At 42.2% G+C, this 23,632-nt stretch overlaps 1 protein-coding gene across 6 annotated transcripts in view; it reads right to left on the reverse strand.

The window, feature by feature from the left end:
• arhgap28 (Rho GTPase activating protein 28) overlaps positions 1 to 23,383 on the reverse strand; it is a 33,499-nt gene extending 10,116 nt beyond the window's left edge. For 2 of the 6 annotated variants that reach the window (XR_014913233.1, XR_014913234.1), the window contains exons 1-6: positions 22,202 to 22,433; positions 11,603 to 11,750; positions 11,312 to 11,532; positions 10,980 to 11,088; positions 4,799 to 5,148; positions 4,494 to 4,656 (exon numbers count right to left, since the gene is read on the reverse strand). Coding sequence is in view for 4 of the 6 variants with exons in the window: in XM_085418065.1 (XP_085274191.1) it covers positions 4,494 to 4,656; positions 4,799 to 5,148; positions 10,980 to 11,088; positions 11,312 to 11,532; positions 11,603 to 11,750; positions 22,202 to 22,213 (1,003 nt within the window). In the remaining 2 variants the exon portion in view is untranslated. Of the gene's footprint in view, positions 1 to 4,493; positions 4,657 to 4,798; positions 5,149 to 6,514; positions 6,828 to 10,979; positions 11,089 to 11,311; positions 11,533 to 11,602; positions 11,751 to 22,201; positions 22,447 to 23,353 lie in introns of those variants that run through there. The other 4 variants (XM_085418064.1, XM_085418065.1, XM_085418063.1 and 1 more) reach the window with 4 other exon arrangements.
• Positions 23,384 to 23,632: the final 249 nt, after the last annotated feature.

Here is a 23,632-nt window from a genome sequence, read left to right on the forward strand (position 1 = left end):
TTCCTTTAAAGGACCTTGAAACGCTTATCCACACATTTATCACATCCAGATTGGACGACTGTAACTGCCTCTACTCGGGCCTCCAACACTCTTCTCTTTAACGGCTTCAGTTAGTTCAGAATGCAGCTGCGCATCTTTTACCAGGTACGAGAATCTGTGAACACATAACTCCAATTTTAGCCAAATTACATTGGCTCCCAGTTAAATGTCGTATCGATTTTAAAATTCTTTTGTTCACTTTTAAAATATCAGAATAATTTAGCGCCCAGCTATCTTTCTGAACTACTTCACAGGCTCCTAGCACAACCTAGGTCTCGACTGAAGTCCAGAGGTGACCGGGCCGTTGCAACCGTGGCACATAGACTCTGGAATAACCTCCCTGTTCATATTCGTACAGCCGAGTCTATCCAGTCTTTTAAATCACATCTTTTTACTTTGGCTTTTGATTCTAACTAGTTGGTTGTTCTTGCTTGTTGTGTTGTCACGTATTGTTTGTTGTCCTGTTTTATTGTTTTGTCTTAATTGTCTCATGCTTTTACTGACTGTGAAGCATTATGGTGAACATTGTTGTTTTTAATATGTGCTATATAAATAAATTTTGATTTGACTTGATGAGGTTGTCCCACTCACAACTGCATATCTGTGTAAATCAGGATTTTCCATTGTGGCCACAACCAAGACCAAAGCCTGAACCAGACTCAGAGCAACACTGGAAGCTGCTCTGAGAGTGAGCCTTTCCCCCATTCCACCCAGACCCGTGTCTCATTAACAGCTGAACATAAAAGGGGAGTTGCCTATTGTGACTGTTTGTTGAAGAATAACTTCTGGTTCTGCCAATGAAAAAACCTTTCAGATTCACTCACAGATTATAAGGCTATATTTTCATTTGCCCTTTATTTAAATTTTATAACAGTTTATTTATTTATTCATTTAATTAGAAAATTATTTTGAATGTATTTGTTTTATGAGCACATTATTCTATTTTTTCTTTTTTCTTGTCTCTTTTAGTAAAATTGAATTATTAATTATTTTGTGTTTTTAATCCTGACTTGAGCCTTTTAACTTTGCAGTTTGATTTGTTCCATGAATTGCTGGCATTTTGTTTTATGTACAGGTTCTTTGGGATTATTAGATTGCATCATGTCATCATCATGTTTATTTGACGAGGTTTTAGCCATTAAAATGATGTAGATTTGATTTAGTTATTAAATATATATAAAACCAAAAGCAACATCAATTTATTCAATACAGTGTCGGGCCCCGGGCAACTTTGTAGTGAAAACATTAGACCCAGAGGTAGGGATGCAACGATACCAATTTTTTCAAACCGATACGATACCGATACTTGGATCTGAGTACTTGCCGATACAGAGTACAAAAACCGATACTTCTACCACACACACACACACACACACACACACACACACACACACACACACACACAAATGCAATGAATCGGAAGACAGATTTTATTTTATTCTCTGCCGATAAAAAATAAAATCTTAATAAAAATGACCACAAAAAAATTTCAAGTGAAAAATAAGCACTTCTGCTAAATTATTGCAGAGTCTCCACATTGTAATTTAGCAAAATATCACTGAACTATTGGCACTGTCTCGAGCTTTCGGAATAATAAATAAACACTTCTGTTTGGAATATAATAAATACAAATTAGGTTTGAGAATAAAATAAACTTTTAAATTGTTGCAGAGTGTTCATAATGTAAACAAACAAACAAAATAATGAAAGTATTTGGCATTGACGAACGAACTCCCCATCTGCCCGTGGATCATCAGTCCACTGTGCCGTTAAACCAAAGACTGACATCGCGCACACACTGCTCGTCTTTACCTCTTTAGAAAGTTTTGTCACCATTATCTCCCTGATGTGTGGGCGGCTGGGAATTTCATATCGCAGCTCGAGTATGCTGAGAAGAATCCTATGTTTTCCATGACTGGCATTGGCTGGTCATCCAGAGCGATAAAACGAGTCAGAGCCTCTGTTATTTTAACTGCCCGTGGATTTTCTCTTGACATTTTTCATCGCTTTTCCAAAACCTGAGTTAAAGTTGGCTGTTCCGGTCCACACTGCTGACATTTTGTTTAGCCTAGCTACAGCAGCCTCCAGTTTCTCTTTTTTTATCTGGAGCTGCCAGTCTGACTCGTCTAACCCTGTGCCTGTTTAGCGCGGGATGTTCCCCTAGTGGCCAATCTAAAAAACTACAACAAAAATGACAAGCCACCCTGATTAATGAAATAAGTTAGTATCGGTTCATGGTATCGGTTAACTTTTACGAGTATGAGTACACACACATTTTACAGTATCGGCCCCGATACCCGATACCCGATATCGGTATCGGTGCATCCCTACCCAGAGGTAAAACAGGTTAAGGACCGCTGATTTTCTACACACATCTTTGCGTGGGAGTTACATTAAATCTTGCAGAGCGGTATAATTCTGTACTGCTTCATGTAAGTGGGAAGATGATTTTTGTTGTTAAACATTTCAGGGTACATTTATTGTACAATTTAATATGAAAAAGTTGCTTAAAAATGTAAATTATGTTTGGATAAGTGGAGTAGGATGTTGTAGTCAATTTAGAGAAATGTAGATGACCCAGATTTGTTTTTTACGTGTGGACAGAAGATAAGATGGTAAGAGTCATTCATGTTATTCTAGTACATTCATAAGATACTTTCACCTAGAGTGCTTTCTCTAACTCTAAATTCTGGAGTATTTGTAGTTATGATAGTGTAATTTCAGATTTATATTGGTTAGTTTATGAGGGTGGCAAGTTCTAGAAACTCCCAGATGGCAATTTCAGTACATAAAGTTGGACGATCAGTAATTTATAGATTACATGAAAATTAACACGACATTTCTTTTACATTTATACTACAGGAACAGCAATACTGCTTCAAGCAGCAAGCATTAAGATGTAAGCTCTAAATCTTAAAAAAGGGAGAGAAAAGTTTAAGTTTGGTAAATTCACTTCTTCAAGAAAACCCTATGACAATACACTACCAGTCAAAAGTTTGGACATGCCTTCTCATTCAATGTTTTATCTATTTTTACTACTTTCTACATTGTAGATATATATGAAGAAAGATATATGGGGTTATACAGCAAAGAAAAAATGATAAATAACTCTAAATATATCTTATATTATAGATTCCTCAAAGTAGAAGAAACCACTACTAAGGAAAAGCAACAAGCAGAAGAGATTTGTTTGGGCAATCCGATCCGGTTAGTTGGACAATCATTTATCTTTTAACAGGACAATGACCACAAACACACCTCCAGGCTGTGTAAGGGCTATTTGACCAAGACAGAGAGCAACAGAGTGCTGTGCCAGATGGCCGGGCCTCCACAGTCAGCATCTCTGGGAACTCCTTCAAGACTGTTGGAAACCATTTCAGGTGATGACCTCATGAATCTCATCGAGACAATGCCAAGGATGTGCAAAGCAGTAATCAAAGCAAACGGTGGCTATTTTGAAGAATCGAAAATATAAAACACGTTTTGAGTCATTTCACACTTTTTTGTTTACTACATAATTCCGTATGTGTTCATTCATAGTTTTGATGCCTTCAGTGAGAATTTAAAATGTAAATAGTCATGAAACTAAAGAAAAACCATTAAATGAGGAAGTCTGTCCAAACTTTCGACTGATAGTGTATACATCACAAAGAATTATGACTGTTGCTGTCATTTAAATAAAAAATAAAACACAAATATTTTAATTTTATTTATATAGGGCCAAACAACAACATCTGTTGCCTCAAGGAACTTTATATTGTTAGATAAAGATCCTACAATAATACAGAGAACACACGGAAAACCCAGTCAGTGGACCCCTCTGAGCAACTACTTTGGTGGCAGTGGGAAGGAAAAACCCCATTTTAACAGGAAGAAACCTCCAGCAGAACCAGGCTCACGGAGGACGGTCATCTGCTGTGACTGGTTGGGGGTAAGGGGACTTTATGACCCTTTTCTGTGGGCAAAATACATACATACACCTTACGTGAAAAAAATAAAAATAGTAGTAAACTTATCTATTTTTATGCTTGTGGAGTAGATGCACTCCACTTCCACATCGGTTTCATGTCTGCCTCTCTCACTGATTACACTGGAAATGTAATGTTGCTGTATCCACTCTGAAAATTGTCTGCAAACAATAAGGAGCCATGGTGTAAGACAAATGATGACACACCATCTACTGTAAAAATAACAACTATTTGGAAATCCAGGAAAAATGGTTTGAAGAGATGTTCTTTGTTATGTGGATCTGGATCTTGTTTTTTTGGTTAGATACCGTTTTTAGTTCCACATTACTTTTTGTGTTTATGTTAAAAATGCATAATTACATTGGCGAAACTTAAGTTAATCAGTAAAAGTGTTAACATCACTCGCTATAGCTTTCTAATATCCTAATGCTATAAAGTCTTTGCTGTGAAGCTGAATGCAGATCATTATGTAAAAAAGAAACTCACCCCGGTTCCTGCAGCGTGGAGGACGTGTGCATTTGGTGTGGATCCCCAGAGTCATCAGGAAGGTTGTGAGCTCAATGTGTGAGATGAAACACAGCTGTGTGAGGTCACGTGACGACAGGTCGCCTGCACAGCTAAGACCCTGAGAGGGAGGGATAGATGCAAACTGCGCACACACACACACACACACACACACACACACACACACACACACACACTCTTTTTTGCATCCGTTAGCAGCCTCCTGTGTTGTAAGCAATCAGATTTGACTGGAAGACCTCTCTCAGCATGCAGCAGGTCAAACTCACCTGCAGCTCACTGTTGTTGTCTCTATGGAAACGTAAACAGTCCCAACAAGCCTTGCCCCTTTTGTGCTCAGCCACACCTTCTGAGTATGGAGAGTCCCGCAGCACCCAGTCAGGTTGCATCAATTGACTGACGGGGGACGAGTGTGTGTGAGGAGGGGAAGAGGTATATTTGTGAGAGTCAGTGTGTGTTGGAGAATGTGCGTGTGTCAGAACAGTTGTGTCGATGACATGTGTCGGAGAGCATTTGTTTCCTGGAGAGTTTGCGTGATGCAGAGAGTCTGTGTTTGAGGGGGGTGAGGGGTGCTCTGGTAGTTGATCTTCAACAGCCAACACGGGTAGAGTTGGTCGTACTGTAAAAGACACAAAGCATAAAGCTCTCAGCAGGTACAGAGAAAAAACAAACAAAATCTCTTGCAGAAATAGAATCCTGTTTCCAAAAACACTGGGATGCTCGGATGTCAAAAGCAAATAAAACTAGCAAATTGCAAATCATTAAAAACCTTTTTCAGCTCTGTTCAAATCACACAGCTAGAGTTATTTATATAGTGCATTGACACAACAGCCATCTGGAGGATGATGAAGAGATGGTGAGAAGGAAGATTCCTTTTTAACAAGAACAACCAGGCTTAGCGACAGACATCTGCTGTGACCGACCGACCTGGGGCGTGTGAGGAAGAGGAGAGCATTGAAAGACGAGGACAGAACACATGCTATGGGAGAGAAGACAAAAGTTAATGACATGCAAAAGTGAAATGTAAACACAACAGAACACAAAAACAAAATGTTCACTGCATCATAGAAGGTCCCCCTGAAGCCCGTGGCAATAGCAGCATAACTAAGGGATGCTTCAGTCACCTGATCCAATGAAAGTTGAATGAAAGTTTCAACTGCCTGGTGGCAAGCATGGATGTAGAGTCCCACTTACTATGGAACTTCTTTTATACAGGGAGTGCAGAATTATTAGGCAAGTTGTATTTTTGAGGAATAATTTTATTATTGAACAACAACCATGTTCTCAGTGAACCCAAAAAACTCATTAATATCAAAGCTGAATGTTTTTGGAAGTAGTTTTTAGTTTGTTTTTAGTTTGAGCTATTTTAGGGGGATATCTGTGTGTGCAGGTGACTATTACTGTGCATAATTATTAGGCAACTTAACAAAAAACAAATATATACCCATTTCAATTATTTATTTTTACCAGTGAAACCAATATAACATCTCCACATTCACAAATATACATTTCTGACATTCAAAAACAAAACAAAAACAAATCAGCGACCAATATTGGCTGCGGTCGTGAGGTCTCAGAATCTGCTATGTGAGCAAAAAGAGTGACAAGACCACAGAATCGACGGCTAATAACATCACGGAGAAGCTCGCAGCTATTAACGGGAGACTGAGAGACCAGTGTCGGAGTGTTAAAAAACAGCTTGAAATTCTCAATTACCATCATAACCCGGCTACCCCTTCGGCGCCAGCTCAAGGCTGGAGCTGAACAACAACTCCCTGATAACGACTGTGTTGAGTCTGTTCCTTCCCATTCCATGCAAGGCCACCTGGGTTGGCTGGAAGACTGTTTACTTAGCCTGGCAGGGCGAAGGACACTGTCTCAGCTGAACTATGGACACGCACACACATACATATACTGATACTGATAAGCACTCACTGACGCATCACCCTCCCTACCCCGGATCCAACGCCACCTCCAATGCTTACCTCCCCCATGATGTGGACATTGGGTCAGTTGGAGGCGCAGTCGAAAGATTGCAGCGGTCCCAGATCAGATGTACACACTGGAACTCTTTCCCATGTTGCTTGTCTGTGTTTAATGTGTTATGGTGTGTTGATACCTGTGCATTCCTGTATTATCCTTTTGTGTTGCACATTTCAATGTTTTTTTTCCTCTCGCTACCTGGCCTGACCTGTCTCCCCAATGTGATGTTTGTATTGTATGTACGGTCGGCAAGGTCTGTCATCTCGGTTGTGGGCAAAAGACCTGCAGCTGACAAATAAAGGCTATCTCATCTCTCATCTCAATATAGCCACCTTTCTTTGCAAGGACACTCAAAAGCCTGCTGTGGCGGAGGCGTGGCCCCGGGCGCAGCTGCCGGGGAGGAGTGGAGCAGAAGGCTCAACAGGGCGGCGCTGCGAGGCCGGTAAGAACAGCTGATGGTGTTTATGTACTAATGATGGTCTCCCTCCGCTGTGTTTATAGTGAGACGGGGAGGAGCGGCGAGAGATCAGCTGGGCTCGTGAGCTGTCAGGCTGTGCGACTGAGTCAGCTGTGTAAACAAACAAATAAATGTGGAATTTGGCAGTACATACCTGCGTGTGCGTGTGTTTGTGCCTGGTGTATTCCACACCTGCCATCCATGGATTCTGTCAGTGTTTTGATCTGTTCACCATCAACATTGCGTGCAGCAGCAACCACAGCCTCCCAGACACTGTTCAGAGAGGTGTACTGTTTTCCCTCCTTGTAAATCTCACATTTGATGATGGACCACAGGTTCTCAATAGGGTTCAGATCAGGTGAACAAGGAGGCCATGTCATTAGTTTTTCTTCTTTTATACCCTTTCTTGCCAGCCACGCTGTGGAGTACTTGGACGCGTGTGATGGAGCATTGTCCTGCATGAAAATCATGTTTTTCTTTTTTCTTTTTTTTTTTCTTTTTTTTTTGCCTGTCCCGTTTGGCTCTTTTGCATCAGAATTGTTGTCTAAAGGCAAAGAAAGATGCCCAACGGATTTACTTTACCAAATTGACCATCCCAGCCTTGCCGTAATGGTCCATTTGATTCACCTTTTATTGTTTATTTTATTTTCACTTGCTGAATACGGGACAGACTTGACTGGGGGAAAGAAGGGGAGAAAGAAAGAGGGAAAGAGAAACAGCTGAGAAGAGGGACGGGGGAGAAGGGCAAAAAACAAAAACCAACAGAACGGGCAGAAAAAAAAAAGAAAAAAAAATGCATATATCAATCACCTGGATCACCTGCTGAGAAAGAAAAAAGAAAACAAGCAGAAGAGAACAAGAGTAATAGAATAAACAACATCACAATGATATATGGGAATATGACAGTAAATACTAAATATTAAACATTATTGTGCAGCACATAAGATCAACAGAACACAGTGTGCTTTGAGGTAGGAGCCAAAAAGGGTGTAGTTTGTGGGTGTGATCACCCGTGTGTACACCTGTGAGCATGGACGCGCTTGTTTTTTTAAAAGGTTCCTTCATGTAATGATCTGCTAGAGGGTGTGGGGGGGCCACAGCCCCGTCCTCCAGGGCATGAAGCAGGTATGGAGGAGATCAAAACTCCAGACATCCAGAGGCCCCCAGAACACAAGAGACCAAGGAAGACCAACAGAGGGGCAGCCGCGCCACTGTCCCAGAAAGAGCTGAGGAGAGTCCCAGATGAGGGCTCACTCAGCAACCGCGGAGCAGAAGCCGGGGGGGTTGCAGTGACGCGCCCGTGAGCTCCGCCGGCAGCCAGCCGTGCCTGAGTGACCGAGCCCCAGGCCGAGAGGCCGGGGGCACCCCACCTCCGAAGTGGCCCGAGCGAGCCCCAGGATCCAGGCCCTGATAAGCGGCCGCCAAGGAGTGAGCCGGTGTGTACCTGGACGCCCATCCCCAGACACAAAGAACCACCAACGCACCGATACCTGAGGGAGTCCGCCACTGGCAGGGGAAGTGGTGGTGGGGGGAGATAGACCTCCAAACCTTGGAGGGCCTGAGATGTCCCCAGAGAGGTGGCGCCTGACACCCAACCTGACATATAGACACAGACATACAGGCACACACAGACACAAACATCCATTCCCACCCTCATGCTCTCATATGCACTTACTCCACACTCAACCAACGTGGAGACAGACATAAAGAGACGCTGTACACACGATCACACTCCCCAAGCGTACTCTACAAACCGGGTCTAGGTACCCTTGCCCCTGGAGGGGGGAACTGCACCCAGACCCAGGTGGTGTTACCCTTTTCCCTGCGGTGGGGAGAGGCAGACCGCCCCGACTCCGCAGCAGCAGGGAGGCCCCGCACTCCAGACCGCAGTCGGACAGCCAACTCCTCCTCCTAGCCCCCCCGCTCCAGCAGGTCGCAGAGAATGGGGGTGAGAGAAGACTCCAAATCATGTTTTTCTTGAAGGATGCAGACTTCTTCCTGTGCCACTACTTGAAGAAGGTGTCTTCCAGAAACTGGCAGTAGGACTGGGAGTTGAGCTTGACTCCATCCTCAACCCGAAAAGGCCCCACAAGCTCATCTTTGATGATACCAGCCCAAACCAGTACTCCACCTCCACCTTGCTGGCGTCTGAGTCGGACTGGAGCTCTCTGCCCTTTACCAATCCAGCCACGGGCCCATCCATCTGGCCCATCAAGACTCACTCTCATTTCATCAGTCCATAAAACCTTAGAAAAACCAGTCTTGAGATATTTCTTGGCCCAGTCTTGACGTTTCAGCTTGTGTGTCTTGTTCAGTGGTGCTCGTCTTTCAGCCTTTCTTACCTTGGCCATGTCTCTGAGTATTGCACACCTTGTGCTTTTGGGCACTCCAGTGATGTTGCAGCTCTGAAATATGGCCAAACTGGTGGCAAGTGGCATCTTGGCAGCTGCACGCTTGACTTTTCTCAGTTCATGGGCAGTTATTTTGCGCCTTGGTTTTTCCACACGCTTCTTGCGACCCTGTTGACTATTTTGAATGAAACGCTTGATTGTTCGATGATCACGCTTCAGAAGCTTTGCAATTTTGAGACTGCTGCATCCCTCTGCAAGATATCTCACTATTTTTGAGGACGTTGCCTAATAATTATGCACACCTGATATAGGGTGTTGATGTCATTAGACCACACCCCTTCTCATTACAGAGATGCACATCACCTAATATGCTTAATTGGTAGTAGGCTTTCGAGCCTATACAGCTTGGAGTAAGACAACATGCATGAAGAGGATGATGTGGACAAAATACTCATTTGCCTAATAATTCTGCACTCCCTGTAAATAATATAAAAATTTGTGGAGGAAAACAGAGAATATATACATACAAAAAAATGAGTAGTCCTATTTTTCCTGAGAGCTTTTTATACAGTAACCGACATGTTTCCATGCTAGACGACATCATACACTATATAAAATGACTCTTCCTGTCCAGCTTACATGCTATAATTCATGTGTGAATTACACAAGGAGTCAAATGTCTCTGATTTGTTTCACAGCACTATTAATATAAGTGACCTCTGTGGGAGTAAGTGTAAGCAGCTACTCTGCATGTTGGGACTAGGCACTGAATGAAATAGTAGTGAAATTATAATTAGTTACATTTATTTCTCAGAGACACTCTGACGCAGTGTCATCCATTATTGTAAATTTGCATGTAATTAAGAAACTGTGAGACAAAAGATGATTTTCAGGAGATCTTCCTAAATGTTTAGGTAGGTAGGTAGGTAGGTAGGTAGGTAGGTAGGTAGGTAGGTAGATAGGTAGATAGGTAGATAGGTAGATAGGTAGATAGGTAGATAGGTAGATAGGTAGATAGGTAGATAGGTAGATAGATATATCTATCTACCTATCTATCTATCTATATATATATATAGATCTATCTATCTATATATATATATATATATATATATATATAGATCTATCTATCTATATATATATATATATATATCTATATCTATCTATCTATATCTATATATATATATATATATATATATATATATATATATATATATATATGTGTGTGTGTGTGTGTGTGTGTGTGTGTGTGTGTGTGTGTGTGTGTGTGTGTGTGTGTGTGTATATATATATATCTATATAGTGTCTGTCTCCTGAATCCCAACTGGAAGCTGGTTTCACAGAAGGGGGCCTGAAAACTGAAAGCTCTGTCTCCCATTCTACTTTTAAATACTCCACATGTAAGCCTGCAGTCTGAGACAAACCTAATATTCTTCAGGTTACTCTGTATTCATACTGTTTAGAAATGTGACTAAATAGACCAAAAAAAAAAATAGACCAAACCCACACACAACAGTGCAGTGTCTATCAGAGGTACTAAGGACCATAAAACCATAAATCATCTGCTATGCCCTGGGTGGCATCTAGCATAAATAAAGATATATAAAGAACCAACCTCTGCAAAGGACCACAGGAATCACTTATAGGTGAGCAGACACGCACCTCTGGAAGTATTTCGGCGAATGGTCTTGGTGGTGGTGTGGTATCGACTTGGTGGTGGTTCAGCATGATGGGAGTGGGGGTACACACATCTGTCTGCTGGGTCGTCAGGCTGGAACAAAAAGTTGGGGAAAAAATGCAGATCACAGCCTTTTTCTATTCATTTCCCAGGAATTATTTTAAGACACACAGCTTCTTACAATGACTATAATCTAAATTGCTGTGATATTCTAAAACGTATGGTCGACTATACAATTTCATAAAATGTCTCTACATCTGTGGTGCACATTTGTTTTGCATTTAATATAAAATGCATTTCTATGTTTGTGTCCCACCTCAGTGAAGATATCCCGGACATCTCTGATTGGCTGTCTGTTTCTCTTCTTCAGTGTCTCGTTATAGTTATCCAGCCTCTTCCTCACAGTGGTTGCTTGTTGATGTGTCAAAGTGGACAGCAGCACCTCAGCTGGCGGTGGCACCTCATCTGCCAATGGCAAGCCCGTCACCAGGGAAGCCAACCCCGCATCTGTCAGCCACGCCTCCTCAAGCTCCACCTCTAAAAGGAACAAATCACGTAGGATCCGAACAGTAAGATGACATCTGACTCAGCTGTCAGTTTGACATACCATCCATACTCTTTCTCTCATCTTCCTCCTCTTCTTCTTCCCCATCCTTCTCTTCCTCAATGCTGTGTACTTCCCTCCAGTAGGTCTCCAGGGCAACATGTTTGGGGTCAGAGGTGGTGGAGTTAGAGGTGGTAGACGAAGACAACATCTTGTAAAAAAAAAAGTGCCAGCCAGACAGAGATAATTTTTTATTTTACGACTATTAGAATTTCAAAATATGACATAAGTAAAGTATTATCTTGTTAAAAACTTATCAAAGCTTTATCACTCCAACTTTCCCACGCTGCCAACAGAATTTATTGACATGTTCCAAAACCCAGTTTGAGATATTTTAAGCTTTGTGATTCTGGTATGTTGTCCTGCTGAAAAGCAGTGATCAGAAGAACGCCACATAAATGGATGGAAACAATACTCAGATAGCCTGTGACCATTTGAACAAAGTAATTAGTTACTAATTACAGATTACTTCTCCAAGAAAGTAATCTTGTTACTTTATGGATTACTTATCTTCAAAAGTAATTAGTTGCTTTATTACTTAGTTACTTTATAAAAACATGATACACAACCTGAATACGTAATAAAGCAACAGACTTTTCAGCCCAATTCTATTTTTTGAATTGAATCAAATGAAAAAGTTGCTTCTTAAAAATTGTTCTATTAATTTTAATCTTTCAACTTTATGTACATTGCATCAAGCAAAAATGTAATTATATGCAGCAGTCTCTGACTTGAAGACATTTGTTTAACATTTAACACTGAATTTTCTGTATATTCCAGCTATACAATAAAATATTCTTTTGTGTTTACACTCACTCTTTCAAATAGATGCAAGTAAAACAGAAAAAAATAAATAAAATCAAACTTTTAGCAGCACTAAGTCCTGTTGCTCTGAGTCTATTTTCACCTGTTTAGCAGAAGTGGGGCAGTCGGAGTTTTGCCCGGTACCGCAGAGGTCATGTCACTCGGGGTGATCCGTGGGTTTCTCTGTGAATTTCACATTCCCATGTTGTGCCAAAAAGTGATCGTCTGCCAAAAACTGATTACTTGTATTTAAGCTACTATAAATAAGTTGTTAGTCTATAATATGTGAAATATATGTCAAATGCATCCTTCATGAGTGATATTAAGTCATTTTGGGCTACAAACAACATTTCTGTCACAAGGTAGAAACTGCAACCAAGACATCAAACAAGACATCTTGGCCAAATTCTAGAGTAATCTGGCCATGGGCCAGCAGAAAAAATGCAACAAATATAAGAATAGTTTGTTAACATATTTTACGTGGCCAAAAACCCAACTGGTTATAATGTAGGTACAATAACACATAAAGATACTTGGTAATTTTATATATTATATATTATTTATATTTGTAAATCCTTTTTAAAGTCTATTTACCAATATGAGTAAAGACATTACACATAAAAAAAAAACACATGGAAATAGTGGAAATCAGATGTGCTAGGTGCTTCCTCAGACTTGAAGTTTAATTTTTATGCTGTAAAAAGAAGTTTTCTTCCCCAGTGGACACTAATGTTTGTCATGTTTTACAGAATAAAACTCAAAGTAATGTCAGTAGTTCCAAGATTTAAATGCTGCATAGTCGTACTCTCTCCTCAGCTCCACATTATCTATTGTTGATCTGCACACGTCTGTAGCTGCCACGGACGTCGCAAGCTCGTAAGTCATTGTCATGATCAATGTTCCCTCTAATTTTTCATGTGTCTGAGCGAACACACAAACTCCCTGAGCGTCCCTTGGACCACTGTGAGCAACAGCAGACGTGTGCACTGTGGTCACGCCAGCATCCAATCCATCCAAGTTACATGGTTTATTAAAATAATCAAATTACAGCATTTATGTTAGACTACTTTTAATTAACTGCTTTAGCCCACTTACAATGAAAATTAAAAAAAATCTTGTTCATGACCTGTGTAGTATGTTAACACTACTGGAAGTAAAAAATAACTTGAACTCCAATTTTGAAAACAAAGTTTCTTCTTCTTCTTCTTCTTTTTTTTTTTGTATAAAGCTCTGACTTGTATTATGAGTCTGTGGTCTGGGAGAGAGTCCTGTAACTCTATGTCTGCAAAATACAGTAAATAATGACCAATATTGGGCAATTAATTATATAGTTACTTCTTCAAAAAAGTAACTGAGTTATGAAAACAACAAAGTTTTTTGCAGCTGTTTACCTAAAAATGCAGCCAAGCCATTTTTTAAAAATAAACATTTCAAACTATTTACAGAACAATCAGCTGTTCTGCATCAAATTTGATGCCACAAAATTTTTTTGGAGTGGCACAAAAATTATTTGTGCCACTCCAAAAAATCATTTCTGTCCACTACGAGATAAAGGAGAACTACAGCCTGATACCTGAAGGCCTGACAACAGCAGATGTATCACTGCTGTAACTCCTGTAACATTCAGCAGTCGCCTCATTGTTCTGACACACAACAAAACTATTGACTACACTACACACTAACTACACACTAACTACACAAGATTTGCGCTAAACATCGCAAATCTCTCACATCTCAAAACACCACTGTCACTCCTAAAACTCCCCCCTTCCTAAACAACTAAATGACATTTTGCCATATCATTTTTTGATTGGTCAACCAGGTTTCATTTTTCGACCAATAGGAAAGGGTGGGGTTTTTTGGCGTTGTTTTTACTGAGAGTGTTTTTGAGCGTTTTCCTTATAAAACGCCATTTTTACCGTTTCTTCCCGCAGTAAATATAAACGACGACAGTATTCAGGAAGAAAACCAAACATTGCAGATATTTTTTATCATAACTCTGGTTTTATGTGGCCGATCAACACAGTTTAAAAACTGGTATAAAGTCCACACTTTTTCCGTCAATTGTTCCGTCTGTCCTGCTCACATCTCCAATGGTTGTACACGTTGTCATTAACGTGGCTTCACTCCACATCAACCACGCCGCTTTGCTAGCTAAAACATTGGTGTCGGCACAAAAGGACGAATAAGGACGTATATACGAATGTGAATCGCATCATTGGCTGGACTATGGGATACGGTGACATCGTTCTAATCCCATACGGGAGCATCCAGTCACTTACTGACTGCAAAACAGAATTGTTGAAGTATTTATTTTAATTTCAATTCAGGTTAGATTTTTTTTTTTGTGCGCAACGCAGATTTTCTGTGCGCAGAGACGTGCCAGCAGTGCGCAATTGCACACGTGCGCAGCTTAGAGGGAACATTGATCATGAGACACTCTCACAAACAAAATCACAGTTTAGTAACGCAGTGTTCCTATGGGAAAGTAACAGTAAACAAATTACTTTTTTGCAATAGTAATCCCTTACTTTACTCATTACTTGAAAAAAGTAATAACATGGTGGGACATTTAAATCATACTCGGTTCAACATCAACTGTGCTCTGAAAATATCGCCCATAATCACCAGCCTCAGCTGTTGATACAAGGCAGGACGGATCAGTGCTTTCATGTGTTTTCACCAGATTCTTATCATATCATCTGAATGTCCCAGCGGAAATCAAGACTCATCCAGGCAACATTTCTCCAATCTTCTGATATTTGATTTTGGTGAGCCTGTGTTATGGCTGACAGACGTCAGACGATGTGGCCTTCTGCTGCTGTAACCAGTCTGCTTTAAGGTTTGGCATGTTGTCCCCATTAACCATAGAGATTGTGTGAAAAAAATCCTATAGGAGATCAGATGTATCTGAAATTCTCAAATCAGTATATCCTGCACCGACAACCATTAAGTGACAATGGGAGCCACTTAAATCCCCTTTCTTCCTCATTTTGATCCTTAGTTTTTAAATTCTGCAGGGTTTTCACGACTTTGTGACTAAATGCATCGAGCTACTGCCACGTGATTGATTGTTTAGTTATTTGCATTGAAGAACAGCTGAACAAGTACAGGGAGTGCAGAATTATTAGGCAAGTTGTATTTTTGAGGAATAATTTTATTATTGAACAACAACCATGTTCTCAATGAACCCAAAAAACTCATTAATATCAAAGCTGAATGTTTTTGGAAGTAGTTTTTAGTTTGTTTTTAGTTTTAGCTATTTTAGGGGGATATCTGTGTGTGCAGGTGACTATTACTGTGCATAATTATTAGGCAACTTAACAAAAAACAAATATATACCCATTTCAATTATTTATTTTTACCAGTGAAACCAATATAACATCTCCACATTCACAAATATACATTTCTGACATTCAAAAACAAAACAAAAACAAAGCAGCGACCAATATAGCCACCTAGTGTCTGCTCCCACCCCCACAACCTCACCTGCAGTCAGCCTGGAATCCAGAGCCACACCACTGTGCCAGCCTCTCTCTTCACATGTTGCCTCCTGTGAGATTCCTGACACCCCTCCCCCACCCATCACCTTCACTCAATACCAGGTTGAGATGCAAATGAGGAGACTTCACTCAGGCAAGTCTGCTGGACCAGACGGAGTGAGTCCCCTTGTCCTCAAGGCCTGTGCCCCCCAGCTGTGTGGAGTCTTTCATAAACTGTTTATGCTGAGTCTGAGTCTGCAGAGGGTCCCGGTGATGTGGAAGACATCATGCCTCGTCCCTGTACCAAAGACGCCTCGTCCCAGTGGCCCCCAGGATTACAGGCCCGTGGCACTGACCTCCCACATCATGAAGACCCTGGAAAGGCTCATCCTGGACCAGCTGCGACCCATAGTAAGACCACATCTGGATCCCCTTCAGTTCGCTTATCAGCCTCGTCTCGGAACAGAGGACGCCATCATCTACCTGCTCAATCGTGTCTACACCCATCTGGACCAGCCGGCGAGCACTGTGAGGGTCATGTTTTTTGACTTTTCCAGTGCTTTCAACACCATCAGGCCGACCCTCCTGGGTGATAAGCTAACAGCGATGCAGGTGGATGCTTCTCTGGTGTCCTGGATTGTTGATTACCTGACAGGAAGACCACAATATGTACGTCTCCCACAGTGTGTGTCTGACAAGGTGATTAGCAACACAGGGGCACCACAGGGGACTGTCCTCTCCCCCTTCCTCTTCACCCTCTACACCACAGACTTCAGCCACTGCACAGAGACCTGCCATCTTCAGAAGTTTTCTGATGACTCTGCGGTGGTTGGATGCATCAGCAGGGATGATGAGACAGAGTACCGGGCTGTGGTCGACTCCTTTGTCACGTGGTGTGAGCAGAATCATCTGCAGCTCAACGTGGCAAAGACCAAGGAACTGATCGTGGACTTCAGGAAGACCAGGAAACACTTGACCCCTGTTTCAATCCAGGGGGTCAGTGTTGACATTGTGGAGGACTATAAATACCTTGGAGTACACATTGACAATAAACTGGACTGGGCTAAAAACACCACAGCACTTTACAGGAAGGGCCAGAGTCGTCTCTATTTTTTGAGGCGACTGAGGTTCTTCAACATCTGCCAGAAAATGCTGAGGATTTTCTATGAGTCTGTGGTGGCCAGTGTGATCCTCTATGCTGTTGCATGCTGGGGGAGCAGGCTGAGGGTCGCAGATGCCAACAGACTTAATAAACTGATCCGTAAGGCCAGCAATGTTGTGGGGATGGAGCTGGACTCCCTCAAGGTGGTGTCGGAGAGGCGGATGCTGTCCAAGATAAAGACAATGTTGGATAACACCTCCCACCCACTCCATGACATGTTGGTCAGTCACAGGAGCTCGTTCAGTGAGAGACTGAGATTACCGAAAAGCACCACTGAACGACACAGGAAATCATTCCTGCCTGTGGCCATCTCCCTGTACAACGCATCCACTTAACACACTGTTTGCTGCTACAGCTACACATGTTTCTTTTCCAAATATTTATTTATAAGTGACTTATGTATGTATGTATGTATATATATGTATATATTGTACTATTCTTAGTTAGCGTATTGTCTGTCTTGTCTTAATGTTGGTTTAAAATGGAGCACTGTAACAAAAAATAATTTCCCCCAGGGATCAATAAAGTATTCTGATTCTGATTCTGATTCTGATTCTTTCTTTGCAAGGACACTCAAAAGCCTGCCATCCATGGATTCTGTCAGTGTTTTGATCTGTTCACCATCAACATTGCGTGCAGCAGCAACCACAGCCTCCCAGACACTGTTCAGAGAGGTGTACTGTTTTACCTCCTTGTAAATCTCACATTTGATGATGGACCACAGGTTCTCAATGGGGTCCAGATCAGGTGAACAAGGAGGCCATGTCATTAGTTTTTCTTCTTTTATACCCTTTCTTGCCAGCCATGCTGTGGAGTACTTGGACGCGTGTGATGGAGCATTGTCCTGCATGAAAATCATGTTTTTCTTGAAGGATGCAGACTTCTTCCTGTACCACTGCTTGAAGAAGGTGTCTTCCAGAAACTGGCAGTAGGACTGGGAGTTGAGCTTGACTCCATCCTCAACCCGAAAAGGCCCCACAAGCTCATCTTTGATGATACCAGCCCAAACCAGTACTCCACCTTGCTGGCGTCTGAGTCGGACTGGAGCTCTCTGCCCTTTACCAATCCAGCCACGGGCCCATCCATCTGACTCTCTCCCCCACCGATGTAGGAGCGGTGCTGAGCAGGATCAATGTCCACAAGGCTGCAGGTCCTGATGGCATCCCCGGGCGTGTTCTCAGAGCGTGTTCTGGGGAGCTTGCAGGAGTGCTCACAGACATATTCAATCTGTCCTTGGCCCACGCTGTGGTACCGGCCTGCTTCAAATCCACCTCCATCGTCCCGATACCCAAAAACTCCAACCCATCTTGCCTCAATGACTACCGCCCAGTAGCACTCACCCCCATCATCACTAAGTGCTTAGAGCAGCTGGTCCTAGCACACTTCAAATCCTGTCTCCCCCCCACCCTGGACCCCCACCAATTCGCATACCGCCAGAACAGGAGCACAGAGGATGCAGTCTCCATCGCACTGCACTCTGTCCTCTCACACCTGGACAACAACAACACCTACGCCAGAATGCTGTTTATAGACTTCAGTTCAGCATTCAATACAATCCACCCCTCACAACTCATCAGGAAACTGACAGACCTGGGCATCAGTTCCCTCATCTGCAAATGGTTACTGGACTTCCTGACCAACCGCCCCCAACATGTCCAACTGGATAACCGCTGCTCATCTACAATCACAGTGAACACCGGTGTACCACAAGGCTGTGTGATGAGCCCTTTCCTCTACTCCCTTTTCACCCACGACTGCAGACCTGCTGATGGTTCCAACACCATCATTAAGTTTGCAGATGACACCACGGTGATTGGCCTCATCAGTGACAACGATGAGGCCGCCTACAGGGAGGAGGTGGATTGTCTGGCTGAGTGGTGCGACACAAACAACCTGCTGCTTAACACCGAGAAGACCAAGGAGCTCATCGTGGACTACAGGAGGAATGCTGACCCACATCCACCCATCTACATTAAGGGGACGGCTGTGGAGCGTGTGAGCAGCTTCAAGTTCCTGGGAGTCCACATCTCCGAGGATCTCACCTGGACGACCAACTGCTCCAAGCTGGTCAAGAAGGCTCACCAGCGCCTCTTCTTCTTGAGGACTCTGAGGAAGAACCACCTGTCCTCAGACATCCTGGTGAACTTCTATCGTTGCACCATCGAGAGCATCCTGACCAACTGTATAACAGTCTGGTACGGGAACTGCTCTGCCTCGGACCGGAAGGCGTTGCAGAGGGTCGTGAAAACTGCCCAGCGCATCGCCGGAGCACCACTTCCTGCCATAAAAGACATCTACAGGAAGCGGTGTCTGAAAAGGGCTGGGAAAATCATCAAAGACCCCAGTCACCCATCACATGGACTCTTCACCCTCCTGCCCTCTGGGAGGCGCCACAGGAACCTCCGGACTAAGACCACCAGGTACCGGAACAGCTTCTTCCCCACAGCTGTCAGACTCCTGAACTCTGCCTCCTGACATCTGACCCACGTTAAACTCATGGACTGAACATACACACACCCACAATGGACAACTGTACCCTCAAACACACAATAATAACATGGAGTGAACCACCACTCACAACCACTAGCACTTTATATAGCCTCTGTAGAAACTATCTACACCCTCACTTATCTTAACTGCACTACTGTATAGCTCTGTGTAAATAATCATTCTGTACATTCAATAATCTTTAATCCTACAACTGTTTGCAACTTGCATAGTTCCCATTTCTGTATAGCTGTATATCTCAGATTCCTGTAAAGTTATTTATTTCATATTCTGTATAGTTTTTCATATTTATATCCTGTTCATAGCCTGTACATAGCTTGTACTCACTACAGCCTGTACATACTTATAGTTATAGAATATTCACAACATACTTCATACCGTGTACATTATAACATACCATAATAGACCCATTTCTGTAATATACTCACATATCTATATTATTGCTAATATATATTGTAATATATCTATATCACTAAAGCACTTCTGGATGGATGCAAACTGCATTTCGTTGCCCTGTACCTGTGCATGTGCAATGACAATAAAGTTGAATTCTATTCTATTCTATTCTATTCTATCTGGCCCATCAAGACTCACTCTCATTTCATCAGTCCATAAAACCTTAGAAAAACCAGTCTTGAGATATTTCTTGGCCCAGTCTTGACGTTTCAGCTTGTGTGTCTTGTTCAGTGGTGGTCGTCTTTCAGCCTTTCTTACCTTGGCCATGTCTCTGAGTATTGCACACCTTGTGTTTTTGGGCACTCCAGTGATGTTGCAGCTCTGAAATATGGCCAAACTGGTGGCAAGTGGCATCTTGGCAGCTGCACGCTTGACTTTTCTCAGTTCATGGGCAGTTATTTTGCGCCTTGGTTTTTCCACACGCTTCTTGCGACCCTGTTGACTATTTTGAATGAAACGCTTGATTTTTCGATGCTTCAGAAGCTTTGCAATTTTGAGACTGCTGCATCCCTCTGCAAGATATCTCACTATTTTTGACTTTTCTGAGCCTGTCAAGTCCTTCTTTTGACCCATTTTGCCAAAGGAAAGGAAGTTGCCTAATAATTATGCACACCTGATATAGGGTGTTGATGTCATTAGACCACACCCCTTCTCATTACAGAGATGCACATCACCTAATATGCTTAATTGGTAGTAGGCTTTCGAGCCTATACAGCTTGGAGTAAGACAACATGCATGAAGAGGATGTTGGGGACAAAATACTCATTTGCCTAATAATTCTGCACTCCCTGCATACTTGACAAAAAGACCTTGTGACTGTATTTTTTCTGTATGTTACAGAATTTGTAACAACACACATTTTATAGTTTAATAAGTTTATTTTAGTTAATTATAAGACATATATAATAGGGGTGCAACGATACACAAAATTCACGGTTCGGTTCGGTTCGATACTTTGGTGTCACGGTTCGATATTTTTTCGATACAAAAAAATGTTCATGCCTTTTTAATTTGTCATTTATTAAAATTATAAATATATATTTTAACTCAAAAGTACAGTTTTTAAATTTAACCCTAACCCTTGTGCGCGTTTTTTATTTTGACAGCGAATGCACACCTGCGGACCACTTATGTGCAGCCCTGGTTATTTAGCTCGTCATATTGCAGCCACAGAAATTCTTTTGTCCATGAAACCATAAAGCTGCACTTTCTTTTTGCCTTATAGTCTGATTTGTCATAACTTCTCCGTTTTGTGGTAAGCTTTTCTTTGGCTGTCACTTCTTCACCCCGACCTGTCTTATTTGGCTCAGCAGAACTAAAATATATATACTGCTACTTTTACACACGCACTCACATAAGCTCAGCGATTCTCTGCGTGATCAACCTCTCACATGTTTAATCTGCAGGAGATTTCACTTGTCATGTTTGCATAGTAAGCTAACGATTAATAAGACGATGTCAGAGGAATTGGTGCACAAATTATCATCACTCACAGATCAGTGCTGTCATTGCAAAGTGAAAGCAAAAAAACAAGCGCAAATTCAAGCGTTTTCAATATGTCACATATTGACAGTGGCTCACCGATGCCAATGACATAATTACCCAGCTACATTTCTGAAAGAATGCAAAAGCATTGACATATATTTTTCCTACAATAGCCCGACGGGCAGGGCAGATAGATTTTTGTAGCCCGACTGGAAAGATCGCTAGCTCCGGGACGTCGGGCTAGCGATATTGCAAGCCCTGTATCTGATTGAGGAATCACTCATCTTTGGAAAAGAGAGTTTATTACAGAGAAATGTCTCTTTCCAAAATAAAAGCTATACTATCCGCTTCTTCTGGGCTATATTCTCAGCAGCATAAGGAGAATCACGTGCTAACAGCTGTCTAAATGACTCGGCTAAAGTTAGTAGCATGCTTGTTGTTTTTGTCTTTGCACTAGGATGATGTCGGCATAAATGTGCAGTCATATTCGTTGTGTTCCCACTAGTGCTGTCAGCGTTAATCTCGTTGAAATGACCTTAACGCCACAACACGGCAAATCTCCGTTAACGAGCTACCGCCGATCGCCCCGTGCATGGGGCTAGACGGCCAACACCTTAACGAGCTAACTGCGCTAACACACTAGTTAATTAAGCATTGCATGGCACATCCAACATACTGTTTTACTTTAGTCCATGACTCGCTTACCTTCAGGGTCATACGTCACATGAAAACCAAAATAATTCCAAACGCCAGATCTGAATGAGGGTGGGGGAGGTCCATGTTGCAAGGAGAGCTTAACTTCTGTCTCGCTAGCTTGCCCTGCGCTCTTCCTCCTGACTATGCTGTCTGTGTTGAGCGCTCAGTGGATCTGCGCTCGACAGTGCAGCCTAGGCGGAGTAGTCGAACGCAGATTCACTGAGCGCTCCACACAGACAGCATCGTCAGAAGGAAAGTTGATAAAATAAATTACAAATGTTGTATTGTTCGATACATATGCGTACCGAACCGAAAGCACTGTATCGAACGGTTCAATATCGATACGAATATCGTTGCACCCCTAATATATAACATAAGACAGTTATATATGTTATATCTGTATTTATATCATATCAGAGTTTGTGGCTGCTGGTGGAATGAAGCTGAGCTCACATTGTATATTTATGAAGTGTATGAAGAAAGGAAGAAGGAAGTCAGCCTCTTTCCATATATTGATCTTTGTGTGTGTGTGTGTGTGTGTGTGTGTGTGTGTGTGTGTGTGTGTGTGTGTGTGTGTGTGTGTGTGTGTGTGTGTGTGTGATGGGGTTGAGGGGCCTTCATTGTGTGTCAGGGGTACCTTGGGCTAATGGTTTTGGTTCTCGAGGGACAACAGGGTGGGGTGCTAAAGCTAAAACTGTTGTGTGTCCATTAGGAGGGAGGAAATGGATGCTGCTGACCAATCACAGCATCAAGAACTAAGTGTTTTCACTCAGGTCATAAGACAATTTGACCTGATTACTCCGCGTGCAGAGTGATAAAAAATATGGACTTCGATGGGCTGAGTACAAGCTAGTGCAGTTTGCTGTCATTTGTTCTCAGTTTCGACTCAGTTTCGATTATGACTTCTGTCATAGCTTTGATATTAATAATAATATAAATAGGCCCAGAGTCCAAAACACTCACCAGAGTTCTACTTTCTATCTATTTCAATATTTCTAAATTTCAAGTGGCACTGGAACTGAAGTGGAACTGTTCCTCAGACTGGATCTGTTTTATATCAGGCCGACTATCTTAAACGACCAGTACATTTTCTATCAATAATCACACCGTTCCCTATCACTGTCAGGCATCAAGAGCAAAAACAGGAAAAAAGAGACTCACCTCGGATCAGTATGCTTCCCGATCCTCTCTGCGTGGAGACATGAGAAGAGGCGATAGGAGGGGCCTGTACGTGTGCTTGGTAAGAGCATAGGAATATGGGCGGGCTGGAGCTTCCCAGTTTAGACCAGCTGCTGGACGCCAACTCGGACTATTATGATGGTATCACAACTTTATAGTACCGGTATCAGAGTAAATATGTTGATTTTTCTTTGTTATAAGAGACACAGTCAGCTGTCCTGGGCTGACTAACTTATCACAGAATTGAATAGTCTTTATTAA

The sequence above is a fragment of the Rhamphochromis longiceps genome, linkage group LG9 (assembly GCF_057381845.1).
Source record: "Rhamphochromis longiceps isolate RC_006_pf linkage group LG9, R_longiceps_female_GT1.1, whole genome shotgun sequence".
Taxonomy (NCBI): domain Eukaryota; kingdom Metazoa; phylum Chordata; class Actinopteri; order Cichliformes; family Cichlidae; genus Rhamphochromis; species Rhamphochromis longiceps.